At 47.0% G+C, this 21,371-nt stretch overlaps 3 protein-coding genes across 3 annotated transcripts in view; 2 read left to right on the top strand and 1 right to left on the bottom strand.

The window, feature by feature from the left end:
* RIN2 (Ras and Rab interactor 2) overlaps positions 1–7,764 on the top strand; it is a 93,107-nt gene extending 85,343 nt beyond the window's left edge. The window contains exons 10-12 of the mRNA XM_074144267.1: positions 288–419; positions 2,543–2,706; positions 5,883–7,764. Coding sequence (XP_074000368.1) covers positions 288–419; positions 2,543–2,706; positions 5,883–6,200 — 614 coding nt within the window. The 3' untranslated portion in view covers positions 6,201–7,764. The remainder of the gene's footprint in view (positions 1–287; positions 420–2,542; positions 2,707–5,882) is intronic.
* A 1,410-nt stretch (positions 7,765–9,174) lies between these two features.
* NAA20 (N-alpha-acetyltransferase 20, NatB catalytic subunit) lies at positions 9,175–15,501 on the top strand. The gene is made up of 7 exons (XM_074144268.1): positions 9,175–9,301; positions 9,461–9,485; positions 9,578–9,668; positions 11,142–11,277; positions 12,274–12,419; positions 14,338–14,425; positions 14,862–15,501. Exons 1-6 carry the CDS (start codon positions 9,249–9,251, stop codon positions 14,421–14,423), a joined length of 537 nt encoding a protein of 178 aa, XP_074000369.1. The 5' UTR covers positions 9,175–9,248; the 3' UTR covers positions 14,424–14,425; positions 14,862–15,501.
* Positions 15,502–19,186: 3,685 nt separating this feature from the next.
* The window catches only part of CUL9 (cullin 9), a 31,905-nt gene continuing 29,720 nt past the window's right edge, over positions 19,187–21,371 (bottom strand). The window contains exons 38-40 of the mRNA XM_074144373.1: positions 20,954–21,087; positions 20,665–20,756; positions 19,187–20,202 (exon numbers count right to left, since the gene is read on the bottom strand). Coding sequence (XP_074000474.1) covers positions 20,004–20,202; positions 20,665–20,756; positions 20,954–21,087 — 425 coding nt within the window. The 3' untranslated portion in view covers positions 19,187–20,003. The remainder of the gene's footprint in view (positions 20,203–20,664; positions 20,757–20,953; positions 21,088–21,371) is intronic.

Below are 21,371 nucleotides of genomic sequence, written 5' to 3'. Positions count from 1 at the left end.
TGAGCTAATGCCAAGGCGAGCCCAGTCTTTTTAAATTCCCTTGCATGCCTCAAGGTGTGCATCATCACATTTGTGCTTGTTGGAAGTACAGGATGAAGCTGGTGGTGTTCTCCTGTCCAACGAGTGTCAGAGGACGTTCTGTTTGCTGCACCTTGGTAACAGGAGAATCTAGAGTCATCCAAATGTATTGGTTGGTGAAGGCAGCAAAATAATGCTTTCCTTTCAAACACTGGAACTGGTTAAAGGGTGTGGTTTGTGTCTCACTGTCTGTGTTTCCTTCGACCCAGGGAGGCTGTATGGAGCTGATGACTTCTTGCCTGTGTTGACATATGTACTGGCCCAGTGCGATATGCTGGAGCTGGATACTGAAATTGAATACATGATGGAACTGCTGGATCCATCTTTGCTGCACGGAGAAGGTAATCTATTTATTTATTTGTATTGTAATTGAGTGAAGGGCTAGGGAAGGAGGGTTCTTCCTCGTAGCACAGTTGCTGTTGACCTTGTTGGAGTAGAAATTCTTTCAAGGGGAGTCCTAAAGTCAGCGATGTCAGTAGTGTAACAAGAGAATCTCATAATCAGTTCCACCTTCAAGTAAGAGGAGGATGGTTAGCTTCCCGAGTGACCTGGGAATCTACTGATGTATACTACCTTATGAGGAAATAACATCGTTTTTAACCAAGAAGGGGGGGCATCGTGACTTAGCAAGCAAACACGCTGTGCAGATGCCAAATGTGGATGTCCTTCTGTGCCTGAAAATATCCTGAGAGTATTTATAGGGCTGCAGCATTCAGTTAAATTGTAAGATACATAATGGGACTTGGGTTAGGTGCTTTGTAAAAACTTCTAGGGGAATTCTCTGCCCTTCCGGGGGAAGTGCTTTTGAGAATATTGTCCCTCTTAATGATCTTCAGTTCCCAATATTTGCCTCTGACAAGGTATTTTTATGAGCCCTAGGAATATGTTTCCTAAGGCACTCTTGAATGACGGCTGAAGTCTGCTAGAAGTGGGGAAATTTCCCTCCTTTCTGTTTTCATGGTGGTGTTTTTAACAGAGGTATTCTGCAAGCCCTTGGTAAGCCCCCAGAATCTACTGGTTTATGAGGAAGTTGAAAGGTTCTTGTGACCAAGCTAATCTGTGAGTTTATATGTGTATGGTTTCCATTCCTGCTATCTCTTGGCTTGCTGAAATTGCTGTATCCTCTTACATGCCGGTATGCATGAGAGAACCGTGCCAGAATTCCTCCCATTTGGCACTAGTCTGTTCCCTGCTTTGTGTACAGAGCATCCTCTAGTGCATTGTTCAGGAATCTTAGCACGGAACATTCTTGAGATGTGAAGCTGGAGATCATTAACATGCTTGAAAGGCAGAAACATTTACTGGGCTATTAAGTCGTGTTGTTTTTAACACAGCAAAAGAAGTCCATCCATTGGCTGGCCCCATCTTTGGCACCAGCTGAACTTTACTGTGCAGGAAAAATTGTTCAGTGCTTTGGGGTTGTGCAGTTCAAATGTAACGCATTGTCCGATTCGTCTCATGGGTCTTGCATGTTTTACGTATTAAACTTTTTGCAAAGCTAAAAGCCAAGGGGATGCTATCAGTAATACAGAAAATACTACTGTAAGCATAGAATGTGTCTTTGAATGACTCCATGAATAGACTGTGCTGCCTCTTAGTTGGACACTCCCACTCAAATAGTTTACTTAAAAAAAAGAAGGGAAAAAAAAAAAGCACGAGAGAGAGGAGACAGCATGTGTTTTGTTTCTCCTCGTTGTTGAGGACTTGCCTCTTGTTGAGACTCCTTTTTCTTTATGACCTGCAGCTTCTTTTGTACATCGGCAACTGTCGTGGCTTTGATTTGTTCTCCACTCGTGTAATAAAGGTGAACTATGTAGAACTGTACATATCACCTCCTGAAGTAGTTGGACTTTATGGGGAATGCCAAAAAGGTGACAAACAGAGTCTTCCTTTTAAAAACAAAAGCAAACTCTTTGGGGTCCTTCCAGGGTACAAATCACACGCACAGTCATTGCTTTATTGCCGCTAAGGGTGCTTGCTTTGAAGCTCCTGGACGGTGGTAGGTTGTCTTTTATTTTGTTTATTTCATCCACGCTTTGAAGCTCAGGGAAAAAAACAAATCACTGTTTGGAAGTTATTTAGAAGAAAACTCATGTTCCAACTTTGTAAAAACACTCGGGGGTAAAGGAGTGATACCAGTCGTTTAAATAAGCGGCTATCTCCAGCAGTAGTGGACCCACAGTCAGATACTATTGCACTACCTGATAATATGGAGCACGTGCAACCACTGTGTGTCTCTTAGCAGCTTGAGAACACACCATCCAGTATTTTGCAGGCCAGTGAGCTGTTCTTCCTCATGGATAAATATCTCGGCAATAAACTATAGGGACTCTCATATATTTGTATGTGTGTATGTATATACATATTAAAAATATTGTGGTTGTACTTCTGTGTGGTGACCAGTTGGAACTGGCGTGGTGTTTGTGACCACCCTGAGAAGTTCTTCCCTTGCTGTCCTTCACAGGAGGCTATTACTTGACAAGCGCTTATGGAGCACTTTCACTGATCAAGAACTTCCAAGAAGAACAAGCTGCCCGACTGCTAAGTTCGGAAGCCAGAGATACTCTCCGGCAATGGCACAAGAGGAGGACAACTAACAGGACGATACCTTCAGTTGATGATTTTCAGGTAGAGCTTAGGGCTACAGAAAAAAACAGGGTTTGATTGTTTTGTTGGAAATCCCCATTTGAGAGGTGTGATTCATAATGATTCCCTTGGGGCCACAAGGTAAGTGGAGTGAAGCAATGCTGAGAATATGGCTGCCAAATTTGCCTCAGTTTTGAAGTCTTTGCACTTGATAATAGAGTTTGATTATGGTGCTCTAAAGAAGACACTGAATAATGGAGTTTTCCCACCCTCCCTTCTGTTTAAGTCATGCAGAGCAAGGACGAACCGAATCGTATCTTAAATTCAGCTCCTTTGTATGCTTTACTGTTAAAAAGGACAAATCCAGATTTGCAGTGGTATAAATGGGCACAACTCCCCAGTAGCTAATGGTGGCAGCAGGTAATAGAGACGAGAGGGAGAAAACCTTGCCTACAGCTTTCAGGTTTAAGCAAGGAGTAGAGTTCTTGTAATATGGATGTCGTCTTCATGTTTCTTTGTGTTTTTTCCCTCCTCTCCATTTCTTACTGCTCTTCCAGAGCAGAGCGGTAACTTCAACTGAACGATAACGATACAGTCGGCATTACTTCATCTTTTAAAACCAGGCCTGCCTGTCTTTCATACAGTGTGCTGTTGATTGTCTGTTCAGATGCATCAGCTTGTGGACTGAAGCCAGGAGGATGTCGGAATCGAGAAGAAAGGATTTACTCCTTTGTGTTCAGCTGTTTTACAGTTCATACCACTGCGCAAAGCTGTCGGAGAGGCTAATGACAACCATCAATTAGATACAATGTAGTTAAGAGCTTGAGAAACGAAGGTGTGGGGACATCAGGAGATAATGAAACGTTTCAGTTGAGGCTCCTTCTGCTTTATCGGTGTCCGTGCGAATGGCTACAGCACAACACTGAAGAGGAAGGAGCTAGAAAAAGCAGCAGTCTTTCACAATTAGCCTCTCTTAGGAAGAGGAGGACTGATTAACAGAAATCCCAACCTATGGCCGGTGCACAAAGCTAGTCCGTCTTACTGGGATCCATTCTACGTTCTGTTTACCGGTAGTTAGGTGTCAGATTCAAGTAGCTTGAATCTTTGGGTTTTTTTCTAGCAAAACACGACACTTTTCATAGGAAAATTCACCACCTCATATTTCTGCTGGCTGACTAAAGGACAGAAGATTCTTTCGTCAGGATCTTGTATTCTATTTCACCTTCTCTTCCTCAGCAAATGAACTTCAGCAGTGCTAATTGTACTGCTGGAGGCGGGAAGGTTCAGGGGAAGAGCTGGCACCGAGTGTGTTCGATATTTCTCCTTCAGTTGTCTCTTTTTTGAAAGAGAGCCTCGAATCTGTAAGATCACACAACTTCCAGGCACAAATTGGAGCATTTTGCTGCCTGCTAAGAATGCCGGTTTTCTCATCTCCTGTCTCCACGTTCCTGCAGTCCTGAAATGAAGCACCTTCTCTACGGCCAACGTGTAACACAACACAACTTTAGTTCAACTCATCTTTGCCCACATTGAACCAGGATGTGATCACTGCGGCTCTGTGACGCAGCTTTTAGGCCTTCATCCTCCATCCTCCCTCCCTCATCAGGATGGAAAAGCAAAAAATCCCAGATTTTGATGATGATTAAATACAACTTTTTATACTCCCTAAATTTAATCTTGATACTTAGTGTATGAGTTACAGGCATTTGCACAGACTTCACCCTCTCCTTTGAAGCAGTCCTGTCCAGCTAAAAACACATGCATTTAAAAACAGGTCTTCTCTGTGTTAACTAAATTAGAAATTAAAACTGTAGTGTGGTTTGCCTTATCTAGGGCTGATTTTTTTTAATAATTTCTTCACGCTGGGTAACAAAAATGGATTAGTTCTATTCGGTCAGGTTCAGTCCCGGTGGTTTAAATGCTGTTGCAAAGTGTCAGTGTTTCCATCTGCAAGCTATCAAAAAGTACTTTAATAAAGACAAGAGTGCTCTTTGGAACTTAAGTCATACAAGCATTTTTCTCAGTCTTAGCTTTTAATAGCTTGTGTTCATAAAATACAAATTTTTAGCATTGTGATTTAGCATGCTTAATTTATTCAGCATACAAAATAGGTCCCAACTCAGTCAATAAGCTTTTTTTTCTGTCATTTTTTTCCACCTCCTTTAATTTTACTGCTTTTTAGTCTTTAACTGCAGTTTATTTCCTTTTCTTTTTTTAGGGGGGGAGGGAGAAAAGCACGTGCCAGCGGGCTGCTTTGTTCATGTGTGCAAAAGTGTTTTGTGGGTTGGTTTTTTTTTTTTCCCCCCTCCTAATTGTTGCATTTATTTCATTATTTATTTTTATATAATTTTTACATTTTTCTATTTATTTCTAAATGCTTTTTGAAAGGTAGAACTGCATTTCCTTGTAGGGCGTATTTAGAACATACACATGTTATCAGTGGGCACGTGCTAATTTCAACAGAGGAAGAAAAGATCTAGCTTTTGCCTCAAGATCATATGGATTTACTCTAATGTCGCAGAGTAAATTTTTCTTTCTGTATCCCTCTAAGTCTTAATTAAAAAAAGACAATGCTGTCACATGAAATTTGGTTACATTAGGCTCAGAAGCCAAATTGCCACCAGTTAACGCGATGAAAATGTCCTGCCTGAGGGTTACCTCTTGCGTACTGTGGTGTAAGAGTTTATCGTGCAGTAACTTGTGGATCAACACCCTACAGTGCTGCTGCCAGAGGCTTTGGGGTTTTGTTTTTTTTTTTTTTCTTTTTCTTTCTGACTAACATATTGTGTTGAAGCTTCTGTTCTACGGTACTGACCCAGCAGTGGCAGCAGCAGCGTCTCGGGCGTGCTGCCTCAGACACTTATTTTGCTTCACAGCCTTTTGTTTCCTAGTAAGGCCCAAAAACGTGTCCCTTTAAAACCAGGGGTGTTTTCCGCGTGGCTCTAAGGCTGTGCCTGTTCACTCCGAATTGCAGGGTTAGAATGTACGCCGAGAAAGAGAAGGCGTCTCTTATGAATTTCTGTTATGCCCACCGCTGCCTTGCCACAGTTTTACTACCACCGTGGCAATTCACAAGGTGGCCAGAATGTACAGGGATCGCCGGTGTGTGTTTCGCGACTAGAACACGGAGAGGCTTGCTCTTTGTTGCTGACTCTTCAGTTCTCAGAGGATGAGTTTTGGTTTTTTGAGTTTCTGATGTCTGTTTTCTCATTCTACAGAACTACCTTCGCGTTGCATTCCAGGAAGTTAACAGTGGATGCACAGGGAAGACCTTACTAGTAAGACCATATATCACTACCGAAGATGTATGTCAGCTTTGTGCTGAAAAGTTTAAAGTGGACAATCCAGAAGAATATAGCCTGTTTCTTTTTGTCGATGACACCTGGCAGCAACTGACGGAGGATACCTACCCCCAGAAAATTAAGGCAGAGTTGCACAGCCGACCGCAACCCCAGGTCTTCCACTTTGTCTACAAGCGCATTAACAGCGATCCATACGGTGCCATTTTTCAAAACAACGATGACTCGGCTTCTTAAAACCAGCAACCTGTCCTTTAATTTCTGTTCCTTGTTAACTTGCTGAGAACGTCGTTGTTGGCTGCCTTCCTTAGGAGCTCAAACAGGTCTTAAACCACAAATGCCTAGTAAAACATGCGCAGACACTTCTAGCATCGCTCACAAAAACCCACGTAAAACATACATATTATGGCCAGTTATGCGGAATATTCCACCAGCGTGTTTGAGTAAACGGCCCCTGAGGCTGAATCTCTTGTACCGCAGACTCTTTGGAAGCATTTTATACTGTGGTTCTCTGCAGGTCTTTTGCTGTAGTGTGCAAAAAATATATTTTCTTACACTCATCCATTACACAAATGTAATTTTGATTTAAATAGATGTACGCTAGACAAGTATTTCAGTAAACTGGCTGGTATGAGCTCAGTTTCACCAGCATGAGTTTGACAAGACTGTCCGATGCAGGGCATCAGTTAACTCGTAATTACCTGGATGATTGCATCCTTTCCTAATTTTTTTGATTACAGAAAATTGCCATGTTTTTATATATATATATATCATAGAAATTTTATAGCAGTTGCAGGTAAACTGTCAGGGTTGGTTTTTGAAATATTTTTTTAACTATAAAGTATTCTATAATTATGCATGTGATTTTAACATTTAATATACAAGAATAAATCTCTTGCTGGTTTTAGAGTATTGCATTAAAAGTCTCTGGTTTCTCTTCTTTTACCGTTACAGGAGAGTTCTTACGAATCTTCTGTTACCTATAAGAAGATTGTAACACTGGCACTGGCAATTTCAGTGCCTTTATCTGTACTTGATGTACTGTTATCTGGATTATTGTTTATATGCATTCTTTTAGACAGAACTAGGGGGTTGGAAGAGGAAATTGAAAAGAAAAGGATGTAGAGAAGGGACAGAGAAAGAATGTAGAGAACCTAATTTAGGATTAAAATGTGTTAGTCTGCTGGTTCAGGCTCCTTGCAGAAAAATAAGCAAAGGAGGTTGGTAAAGAACTTTTATGTAAGCAGTATTGTAGATTTGCGGAGGGATTTGACAGCACCTATCCCAGATACCGTTTGTGTTAGCAGAGGGTTAAATATATCGGTAAGGTGAAGGAGAACACTAACTATTTTGTGTAGTTTGTCCCCAACATGAAAAGGTTATCTTGGACTGAAGAAGGTGGTGTAGCGTTTCGTGGTTCTAAGTTACTCAGTAGGCGAGGTGTGAAAGTCAGTCCTACGTGTGCAAAGATAAAATGGTATTCAACGTGTCTCTTCTATAGACGAGTCCAAGATAGCTGATGCTGCGGGTGACGCTCTGGACCCTACTTAGGTCAATTAGGGCCACTCTCTTTAGAGGAACTTGGGGTTCTCCCCAAGGCCAGCGTCAGCAGCGTAACGTTAAGGCAGATGACTGCAAAAAAAAAAAAAACGTCGTGAGCAGCACATGTATTGTACATACGGAGATCTGTAGCATTTTTGTCAGTTTGCCATGTATCTGAAACCCCTGGCACATGTTTGTATTTCGTTTTGTAAATGGTGAGTTTTGCACATAATAATACATTGTAATACTGAACTATCACGTGGGATGTTGTCTGCTGTGGTTTTTGGGACGGTGTTTTTATTTTTATTTTATTTTTTTTTAAGAGATGGTTCACACTTTAATGTTTTTGTAGACTCTGCTGCTGCTGGTTTTCGTAGTGCTCAGCCCACGTTAAAGTCTTTGCCAAGGAAGGATGCAATAACATTATTATCTAGTTAGTGTGCTTTACCTGAAGAGGCAGTAGAAGCAGCAGGCGAGTGAATATCTTGGCTGCCGAACCGTTTATCGCCAAGTTCAGACTGACATTGAGGGATAAAGAAAATTCCACTGTTTTTACATGCTGAGGGATCTGCTGGGGAAGGGAAGGACTGGGGCAGAAAGGCAAAATATTAAGAAACTCAGAGTACAAAAAGGGAAACGCGTGCCCAAACCACCTCAAGATGATTCCGCTGTCTATTCTTGTGCAATTGTTTCTTTTAGAAATTAGAACATTTTACTCACTGTGCTGTGCAAAACACTTCTCACTTCTCATAATGCCAGGAAACAGATGATGCAAAGACTTTGGAAGGGATTTGGACTTGTGAAAATAAGCTATCCCATCTTCTCTAACGCGAGGCGTTTGATGTTACGAAATGCTAAAAAGCAAGAAAAACCTTATCGTTGGGGTGGTCTCTATTTATTACTCCCTCTTTTTGAAATGGAGAAGTAACTGGAAAGGCTAACGGGAGAAAGGCTTGGCGGTAATAAATCCCTAAATCTTTGTACTAAGAGAAGCTTAACAGAAAAGTTAATGCTATCGTTATTGTTAGGGGTTGTTGTGAACTTGCAAAAAGTACATATTCCAAATCACAAAGCAACCGCCTGCAGCAGCTTAAGTCAGATTTAACTTCTTGATGTCGTTTCCCCCTGTTGTTTTTCTTATTTTTCATCTTAAAGGCTGCCATCCTTCCTTGTTGTCTCAGCCTTCCCGGCCAGGCCTACAGTCGTTCTTTCTCAGCCGGAGCTGCAGCATCCCCAGCCCAGGGAGGATTCCTCACCGGCATCGGGGGGAGGCCGTTTCTGTAATTAAAGAAAACTGAGAGCACAAACCCTGCCGGCTGTAAACGGGCAGGCATAGGAGTCTCATTTAAAAAATAAAAATCTAAAGAAATACAAGTTGGGGGGTAAGGGAAAGCGCCCCCCAGTCAAGCTGCTAAGGCCCAGCCAAGGCTCTATGTTTGGTAAAACGCTCTTTGTTGGAGAGTTTTCGTGAGGCCGCCCCTTTTCGAGGGGAAGATCCAGGCGCTGGGCCCCGCTGCGGGCCGTGCGGCTGCCGGGGGCCGGGCCGCTGCACACCCCCTCCCGGCCCGCCGAGGGCGCTGCGGCCCCGCCGCTCCCCGCTCCGCCGCGGCCCAACCCGGAAACTGGAGGGGGGGGAAGAACCCTCCTTCCGCTTCCGGCCCTTGGCGCCGGAAGTGGCCCTTGGCGGCGGGATCGCTTCCGGGGCGGCGTGGCCGGTGCCGGGCCGAGCAGCAGCGCAGCCTCATGACGACGCTCCGCGCCTTCACCTGCGACGACCTTTTCCGCTTCAACAACATGTGAGCGCCGCTGCCTTCTCTTCCCTCCTCCCTTCCCTCAGCCTCCCCTCCCGCCCCCTTCGGCCCGGCGGCGGCCACCGAGCGGCTCCCCCTTCCCTCAGCCGCCGCCGCCCCCCGGCCGGGCCCGGGCCGGCGCTGAGCCTTCCTCTCCCCCCGCAGCAACCTGGACCCGCTGACGGAGACCGTATCCTTCCTGCCGGGGAGGGAGGGAGGAGGCGCGGGGCCTAGGGCGGGCGGCCCGGCGGAGACGGCTTGGTCCTTAACCCGGCGCCCCAGTATGGGATCCCCTTCTACCTGCAGTACCTGGCCCACTGGCCCGAGTACTTCATCGTCGCCGAGGCGCCCGGCGGGGAGCTGATGGGTTACAGTGAGTGCTCCGGCTCCCCGGCCCGTGTCGGGGCTCTGCTGGGGGATCGTGACGCAGGAGCTTTCCTTACTCCTCCCAGCAAAGAGGGCAGATTTAGTTTAGATCTCAGGAAGAAATTTTTCACTCTGAGGGTGGTGAGGCACTGGAACAGGTTGCCCAGGGAAGTTGTGGATGCCCCATCCCTGGAGGTGTTCAAGGCCAGGCTGGATGGGGCTTTGAGCAACCTGCTCTAGTGGAGGTGTCCCTGCCCATGGCAGGGGGGTTGGAACTGGATGATCTTTAAAGTCCCTTCCAACTCTAACCATTCTATGATCTTTCCAGACACTCAACAGGGAAGAGAAGCATTACATGCCATCTTCCCATGTCACCAATGTCTAAGGGTATTAGGTAGGACTCACAGCAGTAGTTTTGAGTTTGACGTTTCTTGCCTGGTAAGGAGTGTCATAACATCCGCCCAGGTTTTATATAGGCAGAGGTATTTGTGCCAGCGTTTCTGTAATCCTGGAATTAAATACCTGCACTCAGCTCTGACCTCACGTGCTGTCAGTCACCAGTAAGTAAAAAGGCTGGGGTTGGGTTTTCTGTTGTCCTGTGAGGGAAAGCTCTGGGTCTGGATGTCGTTTCCTTATGGGCTGTGGAATATTCGTGTTTCTCAGAAATCCTTCCAAGTAGAGTTGTTGGTCTGTTTATTTCTTCCAGGTTTTTTTCCCCTCTTTTTTTTTGGGGGGGGGGGGGGGGGGGGGGGAGGAGGGTAGGGGTAGAATACGGGTCTTTGCAGGGATGGGCAAATAAAGGGAAATATTTTGCAGGGAAATAAAGTGCTTAACATAGTAAATCTTAAAGTGTTTGCTGTACAAAAGGTCTCTCCGTAGCTACTGCATCAGTTGCTTATTAGTAGTGACTGATGCTTATAAAAGTACCATGTGGAAGTGTGAATATTCATTAGGGAACTGACACTGGCTTTGGCGATGCATAGAAAGGAGAGGAACTACAAAGAAGCCCACCCAAAACAACACACCCTCCCTTTTTTTTCTTTCTTAAACATACCGTGTTTGTAGGTGATGGACTGACAAAGCTTCCCAGGCTCTATTCCCCCATAAGTCGCCAAAAGTATCCAGTAGTTGCCAGGATGGCGAGTTAGTTTTGGGCTTCTAGCCCACCATTCCTCCTCCATTATTTTAGTCAGTTCCTGAATTCCACTCAGTTAAAGACTCAGGAGACTTTGAATTTGGAAGTCATGCCTCAAACAATAAGTTTGCAAAAAATACTGTGGGGTTTTTTTTACTGGAATACTTGAGCGAAGAGACATTTTTAGGGGGTGCTGAATCGCAGAGTGATACCCCTGTTTGTGCCTTTACCGCAATCGTTGCAATGTTTGTTCACACACTGCTTGATTCTTTTGGGAAGGTGTTTAGCTGTGGGTGGTGGGTTATTGCAGAGGTGCTACTGCGCTGATGCTCTGTGTGTTCACAGTAATGGGTAAAGCAGAAGGCTCTGTGGCTCGGGAAGAATGGCACGGACATGTTACGGCTCTCTCTGTCGCACCAGAATTTCGACGGCTGGGTTTGGCTGCTAAATTGATGGAACTACTGGAAGAAATTTCAGAAAAGTAAGTACTGTGCTTATCTTTGTATTTATCTTTTAAAGTAGTCTTTCTACAGGCACCCATCTGTGGCTTAGATATTTGATTTGCATGAAACAGCCCCAAAATTTTACTTTACGCTGTGTTCTGATTTGCTGAAATTCCCCGTAGCTGGAAAGAATTATGGATGTTGCTTGGCCGTTCGAAATCTCAGGGTTTCTCTGAAAGCTACCTTGCCAGAATGAGTAGGAAGTAGCCTGAATTCCAGTAGAGGTACTGTATGGAAGGTCCTTTTCTTGAGAGGGAAAGAACTTTGCAAAACATCAGCGCGGTTTCCTGTAGAGTCTCCAATATACTTGTTCAGTAATCGTGGGCTTTGTGCGATTCCCTCAGGCACGGTCTTGAACAAATGTTGTACAGCAGACCCTATCTTAGCTTACTTTCCATCTCGTGCTTGGTGACTTGTACCTGCAGAAAATCTAATTTAGCATCAAATGAACACACGGGGAAATGTCCCCAGATCATGCTGGTAGGGTAACCCCGTTGTAGCTGGTAAAATCGGAAACCAATACTTTCTGAAAAGTTTGCCTTGTGAGGAGAAGGGCTGTCTCCTGTTAGGCAACTGAATTTTGTGACTGATTCCCCCTCCCCGCCGTGCACAGTCCCTAAGCCAATGCAGTTTAAAATGTGGATTCATTTTTTTAAAAAAATAATTTCCTATGGATATGAGGCTTGTGTGGGTCTTCAGCTCGTCCTGTTCTTTCTGTTCATAATTCTGAACCCCCTGGCTGGCGTAGAAGAGTGGTTGGGTGACAAAAATAAATTGCAATTAGTGCCTGTAGTGGATTTGTCCCTTGGTAAAGGGGTGCATCGCTTATTAGAGCGTGAAAGATGTTTGATTAGCATCCCACATCACCAGGTCTGCCCTTGGTCTGATTACAAGTTATGGGTTATTATTCGGAAATACATTCACCTACTATTCCTTACTGGTTTGGTTGGTTTTGTTTGTGGTTTTTTTCAAAGAAAGGGTGGATTTTTCGTCGATCTCTTTGTGAGAGTATCAAACCAGGTTGCGGTAAATATGTACAAGCAACTGGGCTACAGTGTGTACCGGACGGTGTTGGAGTACTACTCTGCTAGCAGCGGGGAGCCAGATGAAGATGCTTATGGTAAGTATTTGTTCTGCCTCAGGTTCAGTGGAAAGATTCGATGATCAGAGGGATGGAGCACCTCCCCTATGGAGACAGGCTGAGAGAGGTGGGGTCGTTCAGCCTGGAGAAGAGAAGGCTCCGGGGAGACCTCAGAGCAGCCTTCCAATAGTCGGAGTTGGACTAGATGATCTGGAGTTGGACTAGATGATCTATATGGTCCCTTCCAACTCTAAAAAAATTCAGTGAAATTCAGTGAAATATCTGAAGGGAGCCTACAGGAGAGCCAGAGAGGGGCTCTTTGTCAGGAAGTGTAGTGACAGGACAAGGGGTAATGGTTTTAAACTGGAAGAGGGGAGATTTAGATGAGATATTAGGAGGAAATTCTTTCCTGTGAGGGTGGTGAGGCACTGGAACAGGTTGCCCAGGGAAGCTGTGGATGCCCCATCCCTGGAGGTGTTCAAGGCCAGGCTGGATGGGCCTTTGAGCAACCTGGTCTAGCGGGAGATGTCCCTGCCCATGGCAGGGAGGTTGGAACTGGATGATCTTTAAGGTCCCTTCCAACTCTAACCATTCTATGATTCTCAAATTGAGGGTTCCTGGGCCTCTTTGTATGAAGGTGTTGTGGTTTTTTTTTAACATGAAGCAAGTTCAGATAGTTGTTGACGAATGGGGTTTTGCATATTCCTTTAGATAGCTTTTCCTACCAAATATTACATCAGTTACAAAACTTAATCTTGCAATATACACATTTTGTAGCATCTGTGGCAAAATAAACTACGAAACAAGAATAAATTATTAAGTACAAAGAGATTTATCCTGTAGGTAAGATGAAAATGGAAATGTGGTCTCTTATCTAATTTTTCTTGCTGAGGAATGCTCCTGCCCAGCGGCTGGGTTTTTTGCTAATGTTATTGGGGGAAGGAATGGCAGCGCTTTCTTCATCTCATAACAGGGACTTGAAACTTCTTCTCAAATGTCTAACTACAATTTTACAAGTGTCAATGGTCAACAGTGGCAGAGAATTGGGTGGCATTTTCAATTTAAAAGGAAAGGACATGGTGGAAATTCAAGTATGTTAATATTAATTCCATTAACAAAACTGAAGTACCAGCTGCTTCCTACTTCTAGATCTTCTTTCCTTTAAGTATCCTCCCCAAAGGGTTACGTGGCCACGCTGTGTGTCTTTCCTGTTCTTGTACTATTCCTTTGACACGCAGGAGCACTGTGAAATACAGGGGCTACAGACAGACGTCTGCCATTGCAGATGCTTTAAATCATATGCTTGTCCCTTTAGCCTCCCGTTTCCTTTCCATCCAGTTGAGTTTCATGCAGTGTTATATTCCAGCTGATAACGTTGCTGCTCAACAACATTAAGGATATCAAACTACTAGAGCGTGTCCAGAGGAGGGTGACCAAGATGGTGAAGGGTCTCAAGGGCAAGATTTACGAGGAGCGGCTGAGGTCACTTGGTTTGTTCAGCCTGGAGAAGAGAAGGCTGGAGGTGGGACCTCATGGCGGTCTACAGCTTCCCCCTTCCTACAGCGGAGGGGAAGGTGCTGGTCTCCTCTGTCTGGTAGGATAGGACACGAGGGAATGGAATGAAGCTGCATCAGGGGAAGTTCGGATTGGACGTTAGGAAAAGGTTCTTCACAGAGAGGGCACTCTGTCCGTGGAAGGGGCTGCCCAGGAAGGTGGTCACAGCACCAAACCTGTCAGAGTTCAAGGAGCGTCTGGACGACACTATTAGTCAACATGGTTTAGTTTTAGGTAGGAGTGGGGAGTTGGATTTGATGATCCGTCTCGGTCCCTTCCAACTTGAGATATTCAATGATTCTATGAAGTCTTGATTAAAAAATATCATATTGTAATAGAGAATTCACTTGATATGGCTTTGTGTAATCATTGTTGTCTTATAATAGCATTTCTTTTGCCACAGATATGAGAAAAGCACTTTCCAGAGATACAGAGAAGAAATCAATTATACCTCTGCCTCATCCTGTGAGACCAGAAGACATTGAGTAACTGTAAGCTGGGATTCTCAGGCAATTTACTGGGAGTGTCAGATTCCTTCTCTCCCCAGCCCCCAAGAACTTACGGATGAGTAACCTTAGGCTTAATGTTTTCCCCATGAAATACCAAAAAGCAACAAAAGCTTTCTAATGCTGCTTCTATCGGTAATGGCTGCATGCTCCTGCACTTACCCCATTATTTTTCCTTTCAAATATTGAAAATACAGAGACTATTAAAATGAATTACCTCCTGTATGCTGTTTTCTTGGGTTTCTTTCAAACCAAAAGTCACTGATAGTAAAAGCTCTTCAAATGCATTTATTCATGAATAATGAAAATACTGTACAATACCTAAGAAACACAGCAGGGGAAGGCAGTGTATTAATACTTGTATAGAAGATAGACCTGTTATACGTGATGTAGAAATGTCTTTCCCCTCTTCGTGGCACAGGCACGGGACTGAACTCAGGCTCACTGTTGATTCGAAAAAGCCAGAAAACCAAAGCAGCCGAGGCTTCTTCTCCACTGTGGACCAGACTGAAGACCGGTTCTGTGTTCTGCGTCCCCATACACACCTTAACATGCTGTGTCCGCTGAAGTAATCTGCGGTAAAGATTTCTTGTTTTCTCATACTCTTCTTGCTCAATTTCAAGGTCAATGCAGGATTTCCAAAGAACCTGCAAAAGAGAAGTCCCTCCTTATGTTCACAGCATCTTCAAACAACCCTATATCCAACACAGAGAATGCAATTTTTATGTTTTTTTTTTTATGGAGGAGCATGGAATTTGTGGAAATAAAATTCAGAGATCAGAGTATTAATTGACCATACGAGCTAGGATTAAGACTAAGCAATATTGAATTATGTGCACGTAATCCATTTGGTTTACTCCTGTAAGCGTGTTTCTCCCTCCGTGATCGTGTGAGTTTTATAGTCCTGCACACCCTGCCGAGAGACAGATGCTAAATTCATGAGACACAGGCTAAGCCACTATGGAAAGCAGTTCTGTTCAATGTTCAAGCGGGTAGATTGTTTACATTTTAATTAGCCACACTGTGTAATAAATACTGGTTTATGTTCCTGTCTTTCTCCCATCCTTATGGCTTTCCATCCCTTTTTTCCTCTCACTTTCTGTCCAGTGTCCTGTCGTGTTCTGTCTGCTCCCCGTCCCCATCCCGTTCCCTATCACTATTGTGCGCTCTCTTGTTTTGTTGTTTGTTTTTTTTCTTCTTAAAAAGTGTGCCTTTTCTTGTACTCCCCCATTCCTCTGTCTTGTGCTGTCTCTCCCGCTCTGTCCTGCTCACTCCCCCTCTTTTTCTCATTCTCTCCCAGCGTCCTGTTCCCTGACCCTCTTTCCCCCTGTTGCTCTGTCTGTCTGTCTGTCGTCCTCCCTTCCCCCTGCCAGTTTCTCTCATGCTCCCTCTCCCTTTTTTCTGTTGCCCTGTCATGTTGTTTCTCACTGCGTCTCTCTGTCCTGCTCCCTGCCCCTCTTCTTTTTAATCCTTCTCTGTCATCTGCCCATCCCAGGTTTTGTTCATCTCCACCCTCCTCCCTGCCCTTATTTTTCTTTCTGTCCTGCTCCCACTCCCTCTTTCAGCCTCTCTTCCTCTGCCGCTGCTGCTTCTTTCTCCATCTCTGTCCTGCTTGCTGTGCCTCTCTTTTTTTTCCTGTCCTGTTTGCTGCCTCACACTTTCTTGCTGCACCCCAGACGGATGCCTCCGCCTCCCCTTCCCTTCCTCCTCCCCTCCCCTTCCCTTCCCTGCCCTTCCCTTCCCTCTCCTCTTCTTTGCAGGCAGTGGGGGACTGTGACCCGGGGGTGGGGGTGCTCAGCCATGGGTCCCCCTGTTCCTGCTGGGCTCTGGCAGCGGGGCCGGGGCTGGAGGAGCCCCAGCTGTGGGGGTGATGGGGACGGCCCTTCCCCATTAAGGGGTGGCTGCCGGCAGAGGGACTGGTGTTCCTGGCCCCGGGCTGTCGTGGAGGGGCCGGTGTGAGCCGAGGGTGGAATGAAGCCGAAGCCATCGCCAAAGGAGGCGGGTGGTGGGGTCCGTGGTGGGGGTTGCCCAGGGGAGCACCATGTTGGTTCCGGGGACATGCCGGGAGGTGTAGGCTTTTTTGCCGTGCCCGGGAGCAGCAGGGCAGCGTGAGGCCTGGCAGGGGGCGAGGGCCGGGACCACCGATGAGGCAGGCGAGCCCCTTTGTTGGGCGCAGGGGTGTCCCCTGCCCCGGGGAGCCAGGACGGGAAGCTTCAAACATCTGCTGGGCCACTGGAGGCGAGCCAAGTCCGGGCAGCCCCGGAGTTACCTGTGGGCTGATGGGAAGAAGGTGGTCACCCCCCAACTCACCAGAGCTCCCCGTGAGTCTCCCCCAGCCCGGCTCACCCCGTGCAGCTGCCCCCAACTCCAGCACCTCCCCTGAACCCCCCCCCGCCACCCCTAGCCCCTGCTGTGAAGGCTGCAAGATGGCCCTCGAAGGCGCTTAACCTGGGTGTCAGTAGTGGCAGCGTGGGGAAAAAGCGGCGTCTCCAGAAGCCCCCGGGGAAGGAGAGGCTTCAGCCAGGAGTGATCTTCCCTAGTAATGGTCACTGCTGCTTCTTGCCCGCTCCCAGAGGCCGCGCTGAGGATGCGGTTGTCCGTTCCTCCCCTGGGGATGCCGCTGACTGCTCCCACCTCAGGCTATCTCCCCCCGGCCTCGCTGTCCTCACAGTGGGGGTGAAAAGGGGACAGCCAGGGAATTTACTGGCTGTGGACCAGGAGCTGCTGCAGCTGGACCTGGAGGGGCCAGAGAAAGAAGAAGAAATCAAGGGCCATCCGGCCGGCAGGCTTCTCCGAGTGGGGAAGCATCCTCCTTCCTGGCCCGCAGTGGGACAGGCTGCAGGGCTGTGTGTGCAGAAGAGGAAGGGAAGAGAGACCGGGAAAGCGCTGAACTGGTGTGATATTCTGTGCCATTCCTCAAACGTGCTTGGGGGGGTAGGGAGGAGGGGGGGGAGACTGCTCCTGCTTCTTTGTTTCAGGGATCTTACACACCCCCCCCGTGGCTCAAACACTCCCAAGTTTTTTTCTTCGCCCGTTGTGGTGTGAACATGGCGTATGGGAGCGGAGGAGAGAGCCGATGGGAGGCGCAGGATTATCCATACTGCTGCTGTAAGGCCTAGTATTAAATCACACACTGTCATAAGGGCAACATTTACAAGCCTTTTTTTTTTTTTTTTTCTTTTTTTCCCCCACCCCATCATGCCTAAGAATTCCAAGATGGAACACGTCCACGAGAGCAGACAGTAGGAGAAAAAAAAGACCGAACGGTTAATGATACATCATTTCATAGCTGTCCTTACCATTAAGAATATAAATCCGATTAACAAAGTGCTTCCAATTTTTGCTAGCCACTTTCCCCGCCCCGTGAGTCCCAAAATTTGCAAAAAAGAGAGGAGATCCGTGATCCAGGACTCCATCCATCACAGCAATCCTTCAGCTGGAGCGACTGGAACGGTTCTCTGGGGTTTTTTTTTTTTTAATCTGCGACTTCGTCCTCGCACGGGCTTCTTCTGTGGAGGAGGTGGTGGTGGGGATGGTAACACAGACAGCAGCCGTGGAGACTGACCGGGAGGCCCCGCCGTGGTCAGGTTGCCAGTGAAATGCTACCGGGTTTTGGTTTTTTTGGTTTTTTTTTTTTTTTTTCCTCCACGAGATCTGTTTGTGGGGGGTTGAGCCCTGAAGGGCTCTCACTTCTGATGACCGAGTTCCTAGCGTGGCCTTCTCCAGGGCCAGTGTCAGGTGGGCAGTTTGACAGGGGGGTAGTACACCCGTCAGACCCTAACACAGGTGAGCTCAGGGAGGACGTAAGCCTCTCCTGGAGCAGAAGATCAAGGCTTGATCTCAATTTTCACTAGAAATCTTGTCCATGAAAGAAGGGCTTCACAATCCTGACTCTTTTTTTTTTTTGGGGGGGGGTTTAAGCAGAGATCCAGGCGACAGTGGATGAGGAACTCCAGGCAGGGGTCTCCATGTGAGGAACGCAGGCATCCGGGATGTTCTGCTCTGTCCCATAACAACCTGGGGAAGCCAAGCTGTTCCTGCAGGGACTGGTTGCACTGGGGAAGATAAAGCTGTCTGGGCACACCCACCCCATTCTAACCATAGTGGCCTTGAGAGGTGTCACCCTCTGGCTGCGGGGCAGGGAACCATATGAGGGGAACAGGGCTAGGAACTCCACCATGACAGACTCGGGGGGTTCAGCCTCCTGGACTGAGCAGGACTAGGAGCAAGGCAGGGAGTGAAAAAAAAACATCAGTCCTCACTCCCTGGTCTGCCCCTGGCAGTTGTCCCCTGCCCAGCAGCCTTCACATCCCTCCCAGATGATACCCAAGGCCTAAGAAGGGCCCTCTGTCTCCAAAACAATCCCCCAAACCACCAAATCGCCCCTCGAGCCCCGCCAGCAGCCCCACATCTGCCTTCTGCTGGGCAGCAGAAGTTACCACCTTCACCAACATGCAGGCGTTCTGCCTTGCACCTGTTCTCGGCAACACCAGCCCCATCCCTCTGTTCCATCAGGTCCCCTATCCTCTTCGCCATCCCTCCCCGTATCTCTTACTGTCCCCTGAACTGCCCAGGAACGACAAGTCACCTTACAGGGCAGACTGCGTGGCCTGGGTGGAGATTCCAAACCCACCTCGCTTTCACAAATAACTCCTGGAATGAGCAGAGCCGGGTCACGTCCTCCCCACTCAAGGACATCCCGCTCTCCCTTCCCACCCGTGTTCCCCATAGACCACAAGGAGGCTTGTGCTAAAAGAAAACTGTTTCTTTTTTGTTTTTTTTTTAACAGAACTTTTTTTTCAACCCTTGCTCCTCAGGGTTTTCTTTTTTGCAAAGATAAAGTATTATCTGAACAACCTCTGCGCGTGTGTGTGTATATATATAATATATCTCTATCTCATATGAATGTGTGTATGTGCATACATTTATACACTTAAAACAGTCCTGCAAACCTGTGCCACTCACCGCAGCCCATCCTGCTTCACAGCAGCGAAGACAACAGCTCCAACAACCGCAAAAAAAAAAAGCTGTCCCCCTCAACTAGAGGGATGCCCTGACCCACAGCCACCTGTGACCTGTGACTCTGGTGGGAATCCCACCAGCTCCAGGACTTGGGAGGCTTGGACTTGAGTGTAAACACATGGTTTTACAGCATGTCTAGACGCTGGCCGGATTAGACAGTGCCATGCTAGGACATGTGCCACGCGCACCTGTGGCCAGCCCTTGGGGACAGCATGCCAAAGGACACTTTAACAAGTGGCAAGCAGTCCTCACTTTGCAGCCGGGCTGTGACTTTCTAACGCAATAGGATACCTGTGGGCAGAAATGGAGACAAGGGAGAAAGGGGAGGGGACGTCTTTCTGAGAGAGGTGGCCGCAGTAACACAGCCCATCTGCCCAGAGCAACGTTTCTGCATATTAAAGGGGAGTCACTGAGCAAGTAGCCCCCGGAGGAAATGTCTCTTCATTGTGCCTGAGAGCCCCTCGCTGTCTTTGAGGAAAGACACTAATACAAAGTCTAGACAGAGTAGAAGCAGAGGTCCAAGCTGGGTGACACCCCAATTCTAATCATAAGCATCATCATCATCAAAGTAGGAGTCACAATCAAGGTTATCTGACTCATCATCAAACAGAAAGTTGTCTTCATCAAGGTCATCGTCGTCGTCATAATCTTCCTGCCACTGCGGTTCATACTCCTCATCTTCACCCCCTTTGCCACCTTCATCTGTGTTGGGGGAGTCACACAAGATGGTACGCTTCAGCCTATCAAGGAGGAGAGCATCAGAGCAGAGCCCCAGCTGTGAGCAGCAACCACAACCCAGTCCCACACCACCCTCACCCTCACATTATTAAAATAAATGCCAGACCCTTCTGTCTCCCTCCATCTGTTCATTTTCTTGCTTCTCTCGTCTAGACACCTCCTAGGTCTCTGATACACCTCTGAAGAAAGAGCACGGCTCTCCACCCGCAGAAACCCAAAAATGTCCAGGGAGAACAACTTCCATAACCAGGTCTGCCAGTGACGGAGCTTTCTTGACCACAGGGGCACACCAAGCGGAGGTTTTGCTGGTCTCCCCGTACCACTACGTCACTTACATTGTTGTCTCAAACCACAACACAGGATGCAAGTAATCAGCATCTGTTATTAACTCTTTTGTATGTCAGCGAGCACAGGAGAAAACTCCGGCCACCTACATTTTGTCCGCCCTCCCCCACCAAACTCACCCGATACAGGCAGGGGCTGAAGTAGGCACATTGGAGAGTTTCACCTTTTTCTGAGCAGGATCTGCCAAAGTCTGGAGCCCAACATGGAAATCCTGGTAGCATGGAAAGACCGCCGTAAGGGAGAGTATAATATGCTATTTTGGGGTGTATTTTGCGCTGCAAACCCTTTCCCTACGTACACACAGCACTGAGAGTCCATTCCCTCAGCTGATCAAGCCCCTTTCTAGGTTCACCCAATATTAAACTAGAGCAGAGCAAGACACGCCACTAACAGGCGTGTGGACCTCACCTGTGTGGAGTGCCAGAGAATTGCAAAGAGACGCTTCTTGATCTGGTGTACCAACTCCAAACCAGCACTGAAATGCTCCGCTTTCAGGAGCTGAAGAGAAGAGGCCAGGTCCTGGTACTGCAGCAGGGTTTCCTCTGCAATTTAAGACCAACAAAGTTACGCTGCTTTCCACGCTCTTAACCAAAGACCAAGGCTCTGATTATGAAGCCGGTCACAGCTACTTAGGTCTCCTGTGCTCATAACATTCCTCTTTCAGAAGGGAACGTGTTGCTCCTTACTGCATCCATCTCCACTGGCAGCCAAACTGCTTCAGTGGACTTCCCAGAAATGACATCAAGAAGGCAAAAAAGGGCTGGGAGAAGTGAGAGACCAGCTGGGTGCCGGTGTGCATCCTATTGCCCCACTGCGGACTTGCCAC

This window comes from Numenius arquata, chromosome 2 (genome assembly GCF_964106895.1).
Source record: "Numenius arquata chromosome 2, bNumArq3.hap1.1, whole genome shotgun sequence".
NCBI lineage: Eukaryota > Metazoa > Chordata > Aves > Charadriiformes > Scolopacidae > Numenius > Numenius arquata.
Note: the sequence above shows the minus strand (reverse complement) of the source record. Positions and strands in the feature narration are given on the sequence as shown.